The 12,723-nt window shown below is 42.2% G+C and overlaps 2 protein-coding genes across 5 annotated transcripts in view; both read left to right on the forward strand.

The window, feature by feature from the left end:
* The window catches only part of Gm11639 (predicted gene 11639), a 227,902-nt gene extending 219,066 nt beyond the window's left edge, over positions 1 to 8,836 (forward strand). The window contains exons 103-108 of the mRNA XM_017314877.1: positions 614 to 667; positions 1,676 to 1,780; positions 5,379 to 5,432; positions 6,723 to 6,827; positions 7,935 to 7,999; positions 8,630 to 8,836. Of these exons, the coding sequence (XP_017170366.1) occupies positions 614 to 667; positions 1,676 to 1,780; positions 5,379 to 5,432; positions 6,723 to 6,827; positions 7,935 to 7,999; positions 8,630 to 8,836 (590 nt within the window). The remainder of the gene's footprint in view (positions 1 to 613; positions 668 to 1,675; positions 1,781 to 5,378; positions 5,433 to 6,722; positions 6,828 to 7,934; positions 8,000 to 8,629) is intronic.
* The window catches only part of Efcab3 (EF-hand calcium binding domain 3), a 108,553-nt gene continuing 104,540 nt past the window's right edge, over positions 8,711 to 12,723 (forward strand). For 3 of the 4 annotated variants that reach the window (XM_017314762.1, XM_017314763.1, XM_017314764.1), the window contains exons 1-2: positions 9,061 to 9,494; positions 9,981 to 10,085. In XM_017314762.1, the coding sequence (XP_017170251.1) occupies positions 9,416 to 9,494; positions 9,981 to 10,085 (184 nt within the window). In that variant the 5' untranslated portion in view covers positions 9,061 to 9,415. Of the gene's footprint in view, positions 8,784 to 9,060; positions 9,495 to 9,980; positions 10,086 to 12,723 lie in introns of those variants that run through there. The other variant, XM_017314765.1, reaches the window with a different exon arrangement.

A 12,723-nucleotide genomic window follows, 5' to 3' on the forward strand; every position in this document is an offset into this window, starting at 1 on the left:
CCAATATTGGTTGAAGAAGATATGGAAAATGTAGCTAGATCAACAATGGTAATTGGGAAAATCGTTGACTCTCCACCACTAGCCATTACTCTAACCAAGGACGACAGGCTAGACCAATTCTTACCTTTGTCTGTTTATTCTTGTGCCCCTGCGGATCAAGCCTAGGACCTTGCACTTGCTGGTGGAGTCCTCTTTACCACTGGGGAGTATCACCAACACAAGTCCAGATCATTTTAAGAGTAACTTCTTTCAAATCTTTCAGTAATTGTTGTAATGCTTTAGAAAGCACAGTGGGGATAGCAGTAGTCTTTTGAAATCTCAAGGCCTCCCCATAATGACAACACCTCCTCCAACACCACACCTCCTAATCCTTCCCAAACAGTTCCACCAGTTGGGGACCAGCTCTTAAAGCATCTGAGCCAGTAAGAGCTACCACAATGTATAAAACTACATAGAAGAAAGAAATAAAAATAAAAGAGACATGTTTCATCTACTTAGTGTTAATTATCTGAAACTGTAGGCATCTAGAACTAAAATTTGGATGATGCCAGAATTTTAGCAGGGATAAGCAAAAAGAGCCTCATTGTCTCTGTGATATTTTTTGTATGTGCAGAAACTGGAAAGGTTGATCTAAAAAGCATTGTGCCAAAAATGAACGAGTTCACAGGTGAGTTTCTCCAACACAGATATCCAAATGCTATAAATAAATATCTTAGATGTTTCCCTAATATATCATTGATAACAACATAGTCATTTTATTCAATTATTTGTCAGATCAAACTTATTTGATAACTTATATATTCAGAATAATCCACAAGATTTACCCTTTTCTAATGGTTGTTTGTTTAATGAGGAAGCATCTTTATGTAGCCCTAGCTGTCCTGGATTTCACCATGTAGATCAGGCTAGTCTCAAACTTATAGAGAGATCCTACTGTTTCTGCCTGCTGCATGCTGGGGCTGAAGATGTAAGCCACCATATCCAGAATAAGACTTATTCTTAATGACAACTCCTGTATCTTTAGGGATACATATTTTTCATTTATAAATATTTCTTGGCTACATGTAAATAGCTAAATTTTAAGTAAGCACATTAATAAATAGGAAGCATTTTAGATAACTCAAGATAATGTTTTCCTGTATGGTCAGTTTTATAAGTCAGTGTGATTATTATTAGAATTCTCTCTACTAGCAATTCTGTGCCATTTGTATACTAGGTTGCATTCTGCATGCCGGCCGCCAGCACTGAGAGCCTTTGTTGTGCTGATATAACAAAGGGTAGATTCACTTTGACTTCTTTTGACCTCTGTCACTTTGTATTTGTTCATCCCGTTTTTGTCTTTAGAGAAGACTTAATTCCAAGCTGAGATTGTACCCACATAATGATTATTTCAAAAGACATATCAGAGATCATATTAGTTAATAACATGTTCTTGCAAATCACACACACACAACCCCCATTTTTTATTGAATTATCAGGCTAACCCAGTGGGGAAAAAGCAATGCCGAAAGCAATCCTGGTGACTTCAGTTCAGGGCCCAGCGTAGAGTTGTCCTCAGACCACCATGTGCCACAGCATGAGTGCCGACCCCTGACATACACACACGATAACAAATATTTTTAAATGAGTTACAAGTTCTTAAGATGTTCACCTGTAAACATTCTCCCTTTCAAAGGAGAAAAGATTAGTGTCGGTGACCTGAGAAACACTGTTGGACAAATTGGAGTTGAAGTGAATGACAAAGAATATGTGGATCTGCTAGAAAGGCTGCCATTTGATGGTAAGCTGCAGGCATGTTCCTAATGCCTCCAGAAGCCTCAATCTTATGGTTCTACTTTTTGAAATTTATGTATATGTATGTATGTGTATATATACATATATATATGTATACACACATATATACATGCATACATATATATATATATACATGTATATATGTATAATACATGTATACATGTATATGTGTATATATATATATATATTCCATTTCCATATGTGTGTGGTGGGCATTGGTTTTTAGTTGTATGTAGGCACGGTATGTAGGTGTGCATGCACGTGGAGGCCCAGGTTGATGTTGTAAAACATCCAGGATGCCCTTCTAGCTCATTCATTAAGGCAGGGTCTCTCAACCAACCCCAGATCTCGAAGGTTTAACTGGTTTCCCTAACCAGCTTGCTAGGGGATCCCCTATCTCTGCTTTCCATGGCTAGAATTACAGGCGGACTGCCACATACTCCTAGCATGTGTGTGCATGGGCCAAGCGTGTAACCCCTGAGCCTTCCCCACACCCTCTGGAATCCGTATTTTGAAATGATGTGTGTTGAAATGTTACCTGTACCCACCTTCCAGCCCTTCCTTATGAGCCCTTTCTTCTACCTCGGGTGCAGAACTTAATACTCAAAGAGTCTTCCACAAAATCAGTTGTTAAGAAGAAATAAGGGAAAACAATATATTCTTGTTGATTTTTCAGGGGGGAGGTGGGGCTTACATCTTTCTTCTGGTGCACAGCAGAGGCCCTCATGGGAAGCCCCTGGGCTCTCTCATGGGAAGCCCCTGGGCTCTCTCATGGGAAGCCCCTGGGCTCTCTCATGGGAAGCCCCTGGGCTCCCTCATGGGAAGCCCCTGGGCTCTCTCATGGGAAGCCCCTGGGCTCTCTCATGGGAAGCCCCTGGGCTCTCTCATGGGAAGCCCCTGGGCTCTCTCATGGGAAGCCCCTGGGCTCTCTCATGGGAAGCCCCTGAGCTCTCTCATGGGAAGCCCCTGAGCTCTCTCATGGGAAACCCCTGAGCTCTCTCATGGGAAGCCCCTGAGCTCTCTCATGGGAAGCCCCTGCCCCTGGGCTCTCTCATGGGAAGCCCCTGAGCTCTCTCATGGGAAGCCCCTGAGCTCTCTCATGGGAAACCCCTGAGCTCTCTCATGGGAAGCCCCTGAGCTCTCTCATGGGAAGCCCCTGCCCCTGGGCTCTCTCATGGGAAGCCCCTGGGCTCTCTCATGGGAAGCCCCTGAGCTCTCTCATGGGAAGCCCCTGAGCTCTCTCATGGGAAGCCCCTGGGCTCTCTCATGGGAAGCCCCTGGGCTCTCTGGGCACTTTTCTAAGTCTCGCTCCTGAGACTTGTATTTTCCTCACCCTTTCCTCCCCACCCCAAGCTCAACCCTAACTGCTCTTGGGTTTATTCTCACTGTGTGGGAATAGGTCAAATCTCTCTCCCCTATTCTTCTTTAAACAAAAAGGCTCAACATCTTCCCAATGTGATCCTGTTTTATTTTGTTAGGAAAGTCCCACATTGTAGCCAAGGTTAACCTGAAAGCCTCTGCATAGCCCAAGCTGACCCCAAACTCTCAGCTATCCTCCTGTCTCTCAGAGTAAGCTGTTTAAGAGGCATGGTTTTAGGCAGGCACGATAACATGTCTAGAATCCCAGTACTGGGAAGGCAGGAAAAGAGGAGGAAGGGGGTGATTTAAAGGCAGTCTGAGCTATTCAGTGAAACCATCAAAGGGGAAGGGAAGGGAAGGGAAGGAAAATATGTTTAAGCTTCTTCTTGGGCTGGAAAGGTATCTCAGTGGTTAGAGCATAGGCCTTTCCTGCAGAAGACCTATATTCTGTTCCCATCACACTCATGGTGGTGTACAACTATCTGTAACTCCAGTTCCAGGGGATCCAGCAGCCTCTTCAGACCTCTATAAACACAAGGCACACTTGGCACATAGCAAGCACTCATACACATAAAATTAAAACTAAACCTTTTCTAAAGTGCTTTCTCACAAATGCCTACTTCTGTAAGTAATTCCTGTATCAGATGCTGAGAAGTTAACTTTTCCCATATTGTTACACTAGTTCAGAAGTTAGCAAAACCTTCAAGTATAAGCCTTGCCATTGAAGACTAAGAAAGTTCTTGCTGCCTCTTAGGCCACTGGCATGTCTCCCTTTAGTACTGAAAGCAGTAAGATGAATGTATGGTAGAAAAGAGGAAGGGAGGACTCAAAGGGAGGAGATGTTCTAGCACATGGGAGGAACAAAGAGGGGAGTCCAGTGTTCAAGGCCAGTCTGGGGTTCATCAGCAAGACTCTAGCAGAAAGCAAGAAAGCAAGGCAGGAAGGGAGAATGGAAGGAAGGCAGGCTCAGAGAACATCAAGGAAGCGGGCCTGGAAGATCTATAACTACAGGGTAGGGAAGACTGTGGCGAAACAGGATCTGAACATGCCAGGACCATCTTACCCAGGAGCCCACAGCAACAATGGTTCCCTGCATGAGAACAAGTCAACATTCCAGCATAGATGAGGAGGGGACACAATAGCCTCCATCCCTAGGTAAAAGGTTATAGATGGTTGATGAATGCCAAGGGAGACTGTTTTCTTTGGGAACATGGTCCCTGGTGGTTTGCTCCATCGGGGGCCCTAATGCATATATGAACAGTACTAATCAGATCCAGTGGGCTATTTTCAAAGGGGGTGAGGTTGGAGAGATGGCTCAGAAGTTAAGAGTACTTGCTCTTCTCTCAGAAGACTTGAGTTCTGTTCCCTGCACCCACGCCAGACAGCCCACAGCTCCTGTAACTCTAGGTCCAAAGGATTCTACCCCATCTTCTGATCTTCAGGGGCACTGACAAAGCAGGTGTGCATGCACATGTTTTTAAGAGAACAAAGTGAGGAAGAAGAAGACATGGGGGAAATGTGGGGGATGAATATGATTGAAATACAATATATACATGTACTAAGTTCTCAAAGAATCAATTAAAATAAATTTAAAAGCTAAGGGGCCAGAGAGGTGACTCGGTGGTTGACAACACTTGCTCTTGTGGAGGAGCCAGGTTTGGTTCTCAGCCATCTGTCCCTCCAATTTCAAGGAGTCTGATATGCTTTTTGGCCTTCAAGTATACCAGCAAGCGTGATGTACACAGACATAGATGTAGGCAAACACTCATAGACATAAAAAGTAAAAGTAAATACTTTTTTAAAAAAATAATGTTTGAAGATGGAAAAGATTACAAAGAAGAACAATGAATGTGTGGTTTGGGCTCTCTTACATAAGCCAGTGTTTGTCTTGGAGGTAGATGCATTAATAGATCAGTTATTTCCGTCCTAATGGTGCTCAGGAGCCACACACTGTGACAACATTCATCCCAAGTGAAGGATCAGAGGTGCAGATCTTCCTAAGGCCACAAAGCCAGCTAGAAGGCAAGATGAGCTTCTATCCTGAGCTCTCAGCCTCTAACCAGGCACTCACTCTGTGTTGGCATGGTCTTCACTCCCCAACCTCCTTATGACTTGAAGATGGAGATGGAACCATTTTGTAAGGTCAGCCACAGAACGAAAAGTCTGACTCTGTGCCCTCTGACACATTCTCTGTCCTGAATTGTAACTTTTTTTTTTTTAAACAGAAAATAAGCATGTTTTTCAGAATAGAGTCCTGTCAAGTCTGAGAACCTCCAAAGGTGAGTGATAGATGTCATGAGAAAGTGATAAATAGGATTGGTTTGATAGTCTCAGCCTTGGTCCTTCTCTTCTAGTTTATGATTCATCTGGTGCCTCTTCTATGTATTGATCACATCTTTGTATATATTTGGTGTGTAAATTAGGCCAGTATCAAGTTCAAAGGAATCAGCCTTGAATTCACAGCTTTATTTCTGTGTGTCTAGGATGGATATCATGAAAGCTCGACCATCACTGTGCTGGGTTAGAACCACCACCATCTCAGCTAGGAACTGTCATTTAATTCAATGGTCAATTAAGGAAATATTACAACTCAGAGTCCAGTTATCCAGTCATAACCACTTGATATTTTCAAGCCATTTATAATTAAAATATCAAAGTTTTCATACAGTCAGAAGGGCTCTAAAATCCCATTGGAAGTTTGCACACATGACACCAGGGTCCTGGTCATACTCTGTCTAACAGTTGCTCTCTTCCAATGCTGGAAGCAATTAATCATGCCTACAGTTGAAATGAAATAACTGATTTGTGGTGGGCATATGGAATATCCATTTGTCCGACCAAGGGATAAATGTGTTTGAGACTCACTACCAGTTATGTGCTTGCTGTTTAATGGCAGACACAATTGCAGGCATCATTCATGTCTTTCATGACATGGCTATTTTTGCTAGGACAATGATTTCAACTTCAGTAGTTTACATGACACCACAACTCTACCCAATTAAAAACTGTTCTCTTATTATAACCATCCTTTATAATAATTATAGGTAACTATATTTTTCTGTGGAATAAAAAATGTACTCAATAGTACCCATTTAAGTAGATATTTAACCTCTAGAGGTGCCGTTTGGTTTTCGGTTTTATCTATTATACATAAAAGTACAATGTATATCTACCCTTCTCCTTTGACATGACCTCTTTCTATGAAAAGTAGAATTGGTAGCCCAAGAGTTATGGAAACTTTAAAGGATCATCATTGCTAAACCACTTTCAAATAATTTTCTAATTTTTTTATTCTGTTTATTTGCCTTTGTTTCTTGAGACAAAGTCTTACTATGAAGTCCTGGAACTCTCTGTGAAGACCAGGCTAGCTTCATAGAGATCTACCTGTCTTTGCCTCCCAGACCCTGGGAGTAAAGACAAATGCCTCCACACACAGGCTAATTAACTGTTAACAGTAGCCAGGCTTGGTGAAAGTTACTCTAGCAAGAGAAGTCTTTATGTCTGGATTGGGGTTTGCTCACATTCCTGTCCCTTTCCCCCACCCCCACCCCCGGCCCTTTCCTTTTAAGGTGGAAGAGTTGATCCCAATAATCTGAAGACACTCCTCATGAACTTGGATCTGAAACTCAAAAACAAGGAAATAAGGGATGTGATACAGAAGCAGACTCCTGGCAGTAAGCACCAGGGGGCCTATGGGACTGGGGCACAGAATCTTGGGATTAAGTATAAGAATTCCTACATGCCTGTAACTTAAGCAATTGGCAGAAGGATTACTAAAAGTCCATCCAAGGCCATCTTGTGCTACCTAGTAAGTTCCAAGCCAGCCAGACAACACACACACACACGAGAGAGAGAGAGAGAGAGAGAGAGAGAGAGAGAGAGAGAGAGAGAGAGAGAGAGAGAGAGAGAGAGAGAATCTACAATTAGATTAATCTGAGAATTTAAGGTATTTCTTATGGAGAAGAATTTGGCCTGAAAGCAAGAAGGAAAGCTGTCTTTTGTCTTTTTGGAATCTGAAGTCACCATGGTGTTCCAGTGAGTGCTGAGAGCACACTGACAGGCCAGGGACTTCTAGGAAAAAAAGAAAATGGGAGCAGTGGTTAAACGTGAATGAATTGCAAAGACAGAAAGATCTGCAATAGGAAATCGTAGAACAGCACTAATATTTCCTAAAGTATCAGTGACACGAGATGGATACAGAAGTGGATAACACAGGGCACAACCTATCAGGAACAGATGGAGGATAGGAAGCATCTAGCTAAACATCTACATTAAATGTGAGGGACAGAGAGGGACAAAGACAAAGAGACACGGAGAGAGAAGAGAGAGGAGAGGGGAGGGGAGAGAGCAGAGAGGGAGGAGAGAGAAAGGAGAGAGGGGAAGAGAGTTAAGAGAGAAAGGAGAGAGACAGATGACAACAGAGAGACATAGGGAGAAGAGAGAGAGAAGAAGGAAGGGGAGGGGAGGGGAGAAAGAGGAGAGAGAGAGGAGAGAGAGAACACCTCCTTTTGAAGGCATATTTAGAAGGCAACTAAAGATGCAAGGACTGAAGTCATGGTACATATGTTCCATGAAGACATGACACATCTAACAGCCAGACCCTGTCTGTGTTCAAGACAATGGCCACAGTCCAATGAGGAATTCTACACCCACAACAGGAAATATGACTTTAAGGTAAACACAAATAGATTAGTAAAATGTATAGTCTCCTATCAGATCCTAACTTATAATTTTTCTAAGTTCTATGTCAGCGTCTTACTTGTTTGTGTTCCGTATTACAGCTAACCGAAGTATCCCTTTGAAAAAAGTGCTGGCAGATGTGAACTCAGTCATAGGCAAGTTAAAAGTTAATATAAACTTTAAACCCCTAAATTTTAATACCTCACATCTTTTCAATAGCACAGAAATTCACGAGCACAGGAGGCATATAAACAAAACCCTGGAGTCTTGCCAGTGTACTGCTCTCTCATCTAAATGTCCCAAGGTTGATGTTGGCAGACAAACATGAGGACCTGAGTTCAGGCCCTGGAACCTACATAAAAGCAGGTTGTGGGTGGACACCAGTACTGGGAAGGTAGAGATATGTGGATCCCTGGAGCTTCCTGGTCAGCCAACCTATCGCACTGTATGAACCCTAAGTCACTGAGAAACACTGACTCAAAAAGTCAAGGTGTATGTATGGTCTCCTGAAGGATCCCAGCTAAGGTCGACCTCTTACCTCTATGCCCACACACACCTACATATGTGTATCCACCCACAAATCCACCTGCACATGCATATACAACAGACAATCCTTTTTTTCAAATTAAGTGTAATAATATAGTTTCTCTCCTCAGAGTGAAAGACAAATGTTCTGATTGTCCTCCTGTTTGTTCTGCTTTGAATAAAACCTCTCTGTGCCTTTTTTCTTCCCTAACAGTTACATGTTGTGATATAAAAACATGGACGATTCTCTTCTGTGCCTTTTGCTGTTTAGATATCTCTTCATATTGTAGACTGTACTTACCATCTCTGTTTTTTTGAAGGAGAAAAAATTAATGTCAACGATGTGAAAACTTTTGTGGAAGATGCTGGGATAACGTTGACATCCAAAGAGCAGGTGGAACTGGTTACAAATCTACCAGTCGATGGTGAGCTTTTCAAACACCGTGAGAGCGTTAAGGGGAGTCGATTTAGGTGTTAAGACTCATTTTTTAAAAAAACAAATTTTGTCTTCTGGTATTGACTGTGTACTAGGGTGGTGGTTGCTTTTGTTGTGGTAGTGGTGGATGGTTGGTTGGTTGGTTGGTTGGTTGGTTGGTTGGTTTGGTTTGGTTTTTTTCAAGAGCTGGCAAAATTTTTTCAAATGACCTTTTTCTTATCCCAGAAAGCATAATTTTGTTCTTTCTGCAACTCTCTTTTCTTGATTTCCTGTGATTGGAGGTAAAAGCCATCATTATATACCATTTCATCCTAGTAATGAAAGTCAACTTGGGAGATGTAAGGAGGAAGTGAAACTGGTGGGAAGAGGGAAGTGGGAGAAACAAAGACGATAAGAAAAGCAAAGCAAAGGAAAGATGCATTCATATTCCTGTATGATGTTTGCAACAAATGACTAGATGTTCCTATCCAGTTAAACATGGGCTCTGAAAACGTTCTCTGGTCCATGCTTTTGTACTCTTGGGAAGGCAAAATATCAAACTATAAGTCAAACCAGAGAAGCCACTGACTGAAATGGTGGCTTTGCACTGTCTGTCTGAGTTGCTCATACCATTTTTCTGTGATGTGCGTGTGCCCCTGTTTTTCAGATGAAGGAAATATCCATGAGAGCAGATTGATAGATCAACTGAAATCCTTCAAAGGTGGGGAGCACAATGAGAAGAAAGATAGCAAGTGTCCTTACCTGTGCCATCCTCCAGTTGACCTCTGATGGAGACCACCTCTCCCACACTAACCCCATACACCCAGTTTCCAAATAGTCTTTCATCTTCCTGGTGACATTAGCTTTTGACAAAAAAAAAAAAATCAAATTCAAATCTGGTTCCACATAGAAAATGTGAAATAAAGGATCAACTATTTTGGGGGTGGGCAGATTTCATTAACTCAGCAAACTAAGATGAACTTTTAAGCCCTATTATTGTAACTGATGGGAGAGTAGGTTCCTTGGAATTTTCCTCTGGACCAAGAAAGGGTGTTTTCAGTTTTCTTTCTAGTTTGGCCATGTCTGGGCACTTGAACATTTGGGTGTTGACATTCTTGCTGACAGCCATGATAGGAGGGAATCAGTGAAAGTTTTCTTAGTCACAGAAGTTACTGAGTTCATTTGGTGTTCCTGATTCTTTCTTTAGGTGGGGCAGTTAATGTCAATATCATAGAAAATGTTCTGGAAAACTTGAAGATCAAGCTGTCAGATGAGAAAGTAAAAGAAGTGTCACAATCCCTTCCAGCTGATGGTAAGCATATGGATTTTATCAGAACTTCTAGGGATGCTTGCCCTCAGGCACTCATGCCTGAAGCCTCTGGGAGCATCATCTGTTGGTTAATATATATATACACTCACATACACATACATATATATTTAGTCTTAAAGAATAATCCAGGCCATGTAAGAGCACATTTTGGTTTAGTATATTTTCATTAATTTTGATGTATATGATAAATATGCTAGAGCGAGTTATAGGTGACACATCTCTACTTAAGGGACAGTAAAGGAAAACAGCTTATGACACAGGAAAGGTTGCTAATTTCATCATTACAGTTTCTGAAGGCTATGTCATCAAACTGTGTGCTTCTCTACGTTGCAATCCATGTACGTCCTTCTCTGTGCTTCCTCTAGTTTGGCACTGCCCACAGGAGTCCTTCCTGGCGTCAACTCTTTGATAGACTAGCAATTTTAGGCTGCAATGTTTTTTTTTTTTCTTTTTAAAACAAAACAGACAGGAGAGAACAGACTCCCACGAGTTGTCCTCTAACAACTGTATGGGTATTGTGACATTGTGCGCCTACACCCATATATTTGCTTTCAAAGTTTGAATGAGGATGGCCCCCAAGGATCTTTTATGTGAATGTTTGGTTCCCAGTTAGTAGAACTATCTGGGAAAGATTGAGAGGTGTGGCCTGGTTGGAGTGGGTGTGGCCTTGTTGGAAGAGGTGTGTCACTGAGGGTAGACTGTGAGGTTTCAAAAGCCCATGCAAGATGGTCCATTCTTTCATCTCAGTTCCAAACTTTGTCTCTGTAACTCCTTCCATGGGTGTTTTGTTCCCAATTCTAAGAAGGGGCAAAGTGTTCACACTTTGGTCTTCATTCTTCTTGAGTTTCATGTATTTCACAAATTGTATCTTATATCTTGGGTATCCTAAGTTTCTGGGCTAATATCCACTTATCAGTGAGTACATATTGTGTGAGTTCTTTTGTGATTGGTTTACCTCACCCAGGATGATGCCCTCCAGGTCCATCCATTTGGCTAGGAATTTCATAAATTCATTCTTTTTAATAGCTGAGTAGTACTCCATTGTGTAAATGTACCATATTTTCTGTATCCATTCCTCTGTTGAGAGGCATCTGGGTTCTTTCCAGCTTCTGGCTATTATAAAATAAGGCTGCTATGAACATAGTGGAGCATGTGTCCTTCTTACCGGTTGGAATATCTTCTGGATATATGCCCAGGAGAGGTATTGCGGGATCCTCCAGTAGAACTATGTCCAATTTTCTGAGGAACCGCCAGACTGATTTCCAGAGTGGTTGTACAAGCTTGCAATCCCACCAACAATGGAGGAGTGTTCCTCTTTCTCCACATCCTCGCCAGCATCTGCTGTCACCTGAACTTTTGATCTTAGACATTCTGACTGGTGTGAGGTGGAATCTCAGGGTTGTTTTGATTTGCATTTCCCTGATGATTAAGGATGTTGAACATTTTTTCAGGTGCTTCTCAGCTAGTGTATGCAATGGTGAGAGAAAAGGATGGACCATCTAGAGACTGCCATACCCATCCCATAGACTGCCATACCCATCCCATAATCAGCTTCCAAATGCTGACACCATTGCATACACTAGCAAGATTTTGCTGAAAGGACCCAGATATGGCTGTCTCTTGTGAGACTACGCCGGGGCCTGGCAAACACAGAAGTGGATGCTCACAGTCAGCTATTGGATGGATCACAGGGTTCCCAATGGAGGAGCTAGAGAAAGTACCCAAGGAGCTGAAGGGATCTGCAATCCTGGAGATAGAACAACAATATGAACTAACCAATACCCCCACTCCCCGAGCTTGTGTCTCTAGCTGCATATGAATCATAGGATGGCCTATTAGGCCATCAGTGGAAAGAGAGGCCCATTGGTCGTGTAAACTTTATATGCCTCTGTACAGGGGAATGCCAGGGCCAAGAAGTGGGAGTGGGTGGGGGAGAATGTGGGCGACTTTTGGGATAGCATTGGAAATGTAAATGAAATAAATACCCAATTTAAAAAAAGAAAAGAAAAGAAAAGAAAAAAGCCCATGCTAGGCCCAGTCTCAGTTGTTCTGCCTACCACTTATGATTAGATGTGATCTCTCAGCTACTGCTTCAGCACTGTGCCTGCCTACCTGCTGGCACAGTGTCCGCCATGATGGTCATCATATAACCCTCTGATGCCATAAGCTACCCCCCCCCCAATTACATGCTTCTTTCTATAAGTTACCTTGGTCATGGCATTTTATCACAGCAATAGAATAGTGACTAAGATACACACACACACCACAAATAAGTATATAAAAAGTAATAAAATATACTTCCAGTCCTCTTATTAACACTACCAAGAATGCAGTCCTTCTATTCATTACAGTGATAGTCCCTTGATGTCCCTTTGATTTTATACATAAACTGTCTCCTAATTTCTCTCAATATCCAGCACTCTTCTGTCCCTCTTGATGATCTCAGCATTTGATTAGCCCAATCACTGAAGGCCCCCATCTGTCAGTGAGATTTGCTATGAATGATATGAACCTGCGTCTCCAAATTACATTCCTCTTGGATAACAGAAGGACCTAAGAATATTTTACCTCTATTTGTCTCCTTATTGTTAATGGTTTGATTTTGTTTTGTTTATTTTTC

The sequence above is a fragment of the Mus musculus genome, chromosome 11 (assembly GCF_000001635.26).
Source record: "Mus musculus strain C57BL/6J chromosome 11, GRCm38.p6 C57BL/6J".
Classification (NCBI taxonomy): Eukaryota; Metazoa; Chordata; class Mammalia; order Rodentia; family Muridae; genus Mus; species Mus musculus.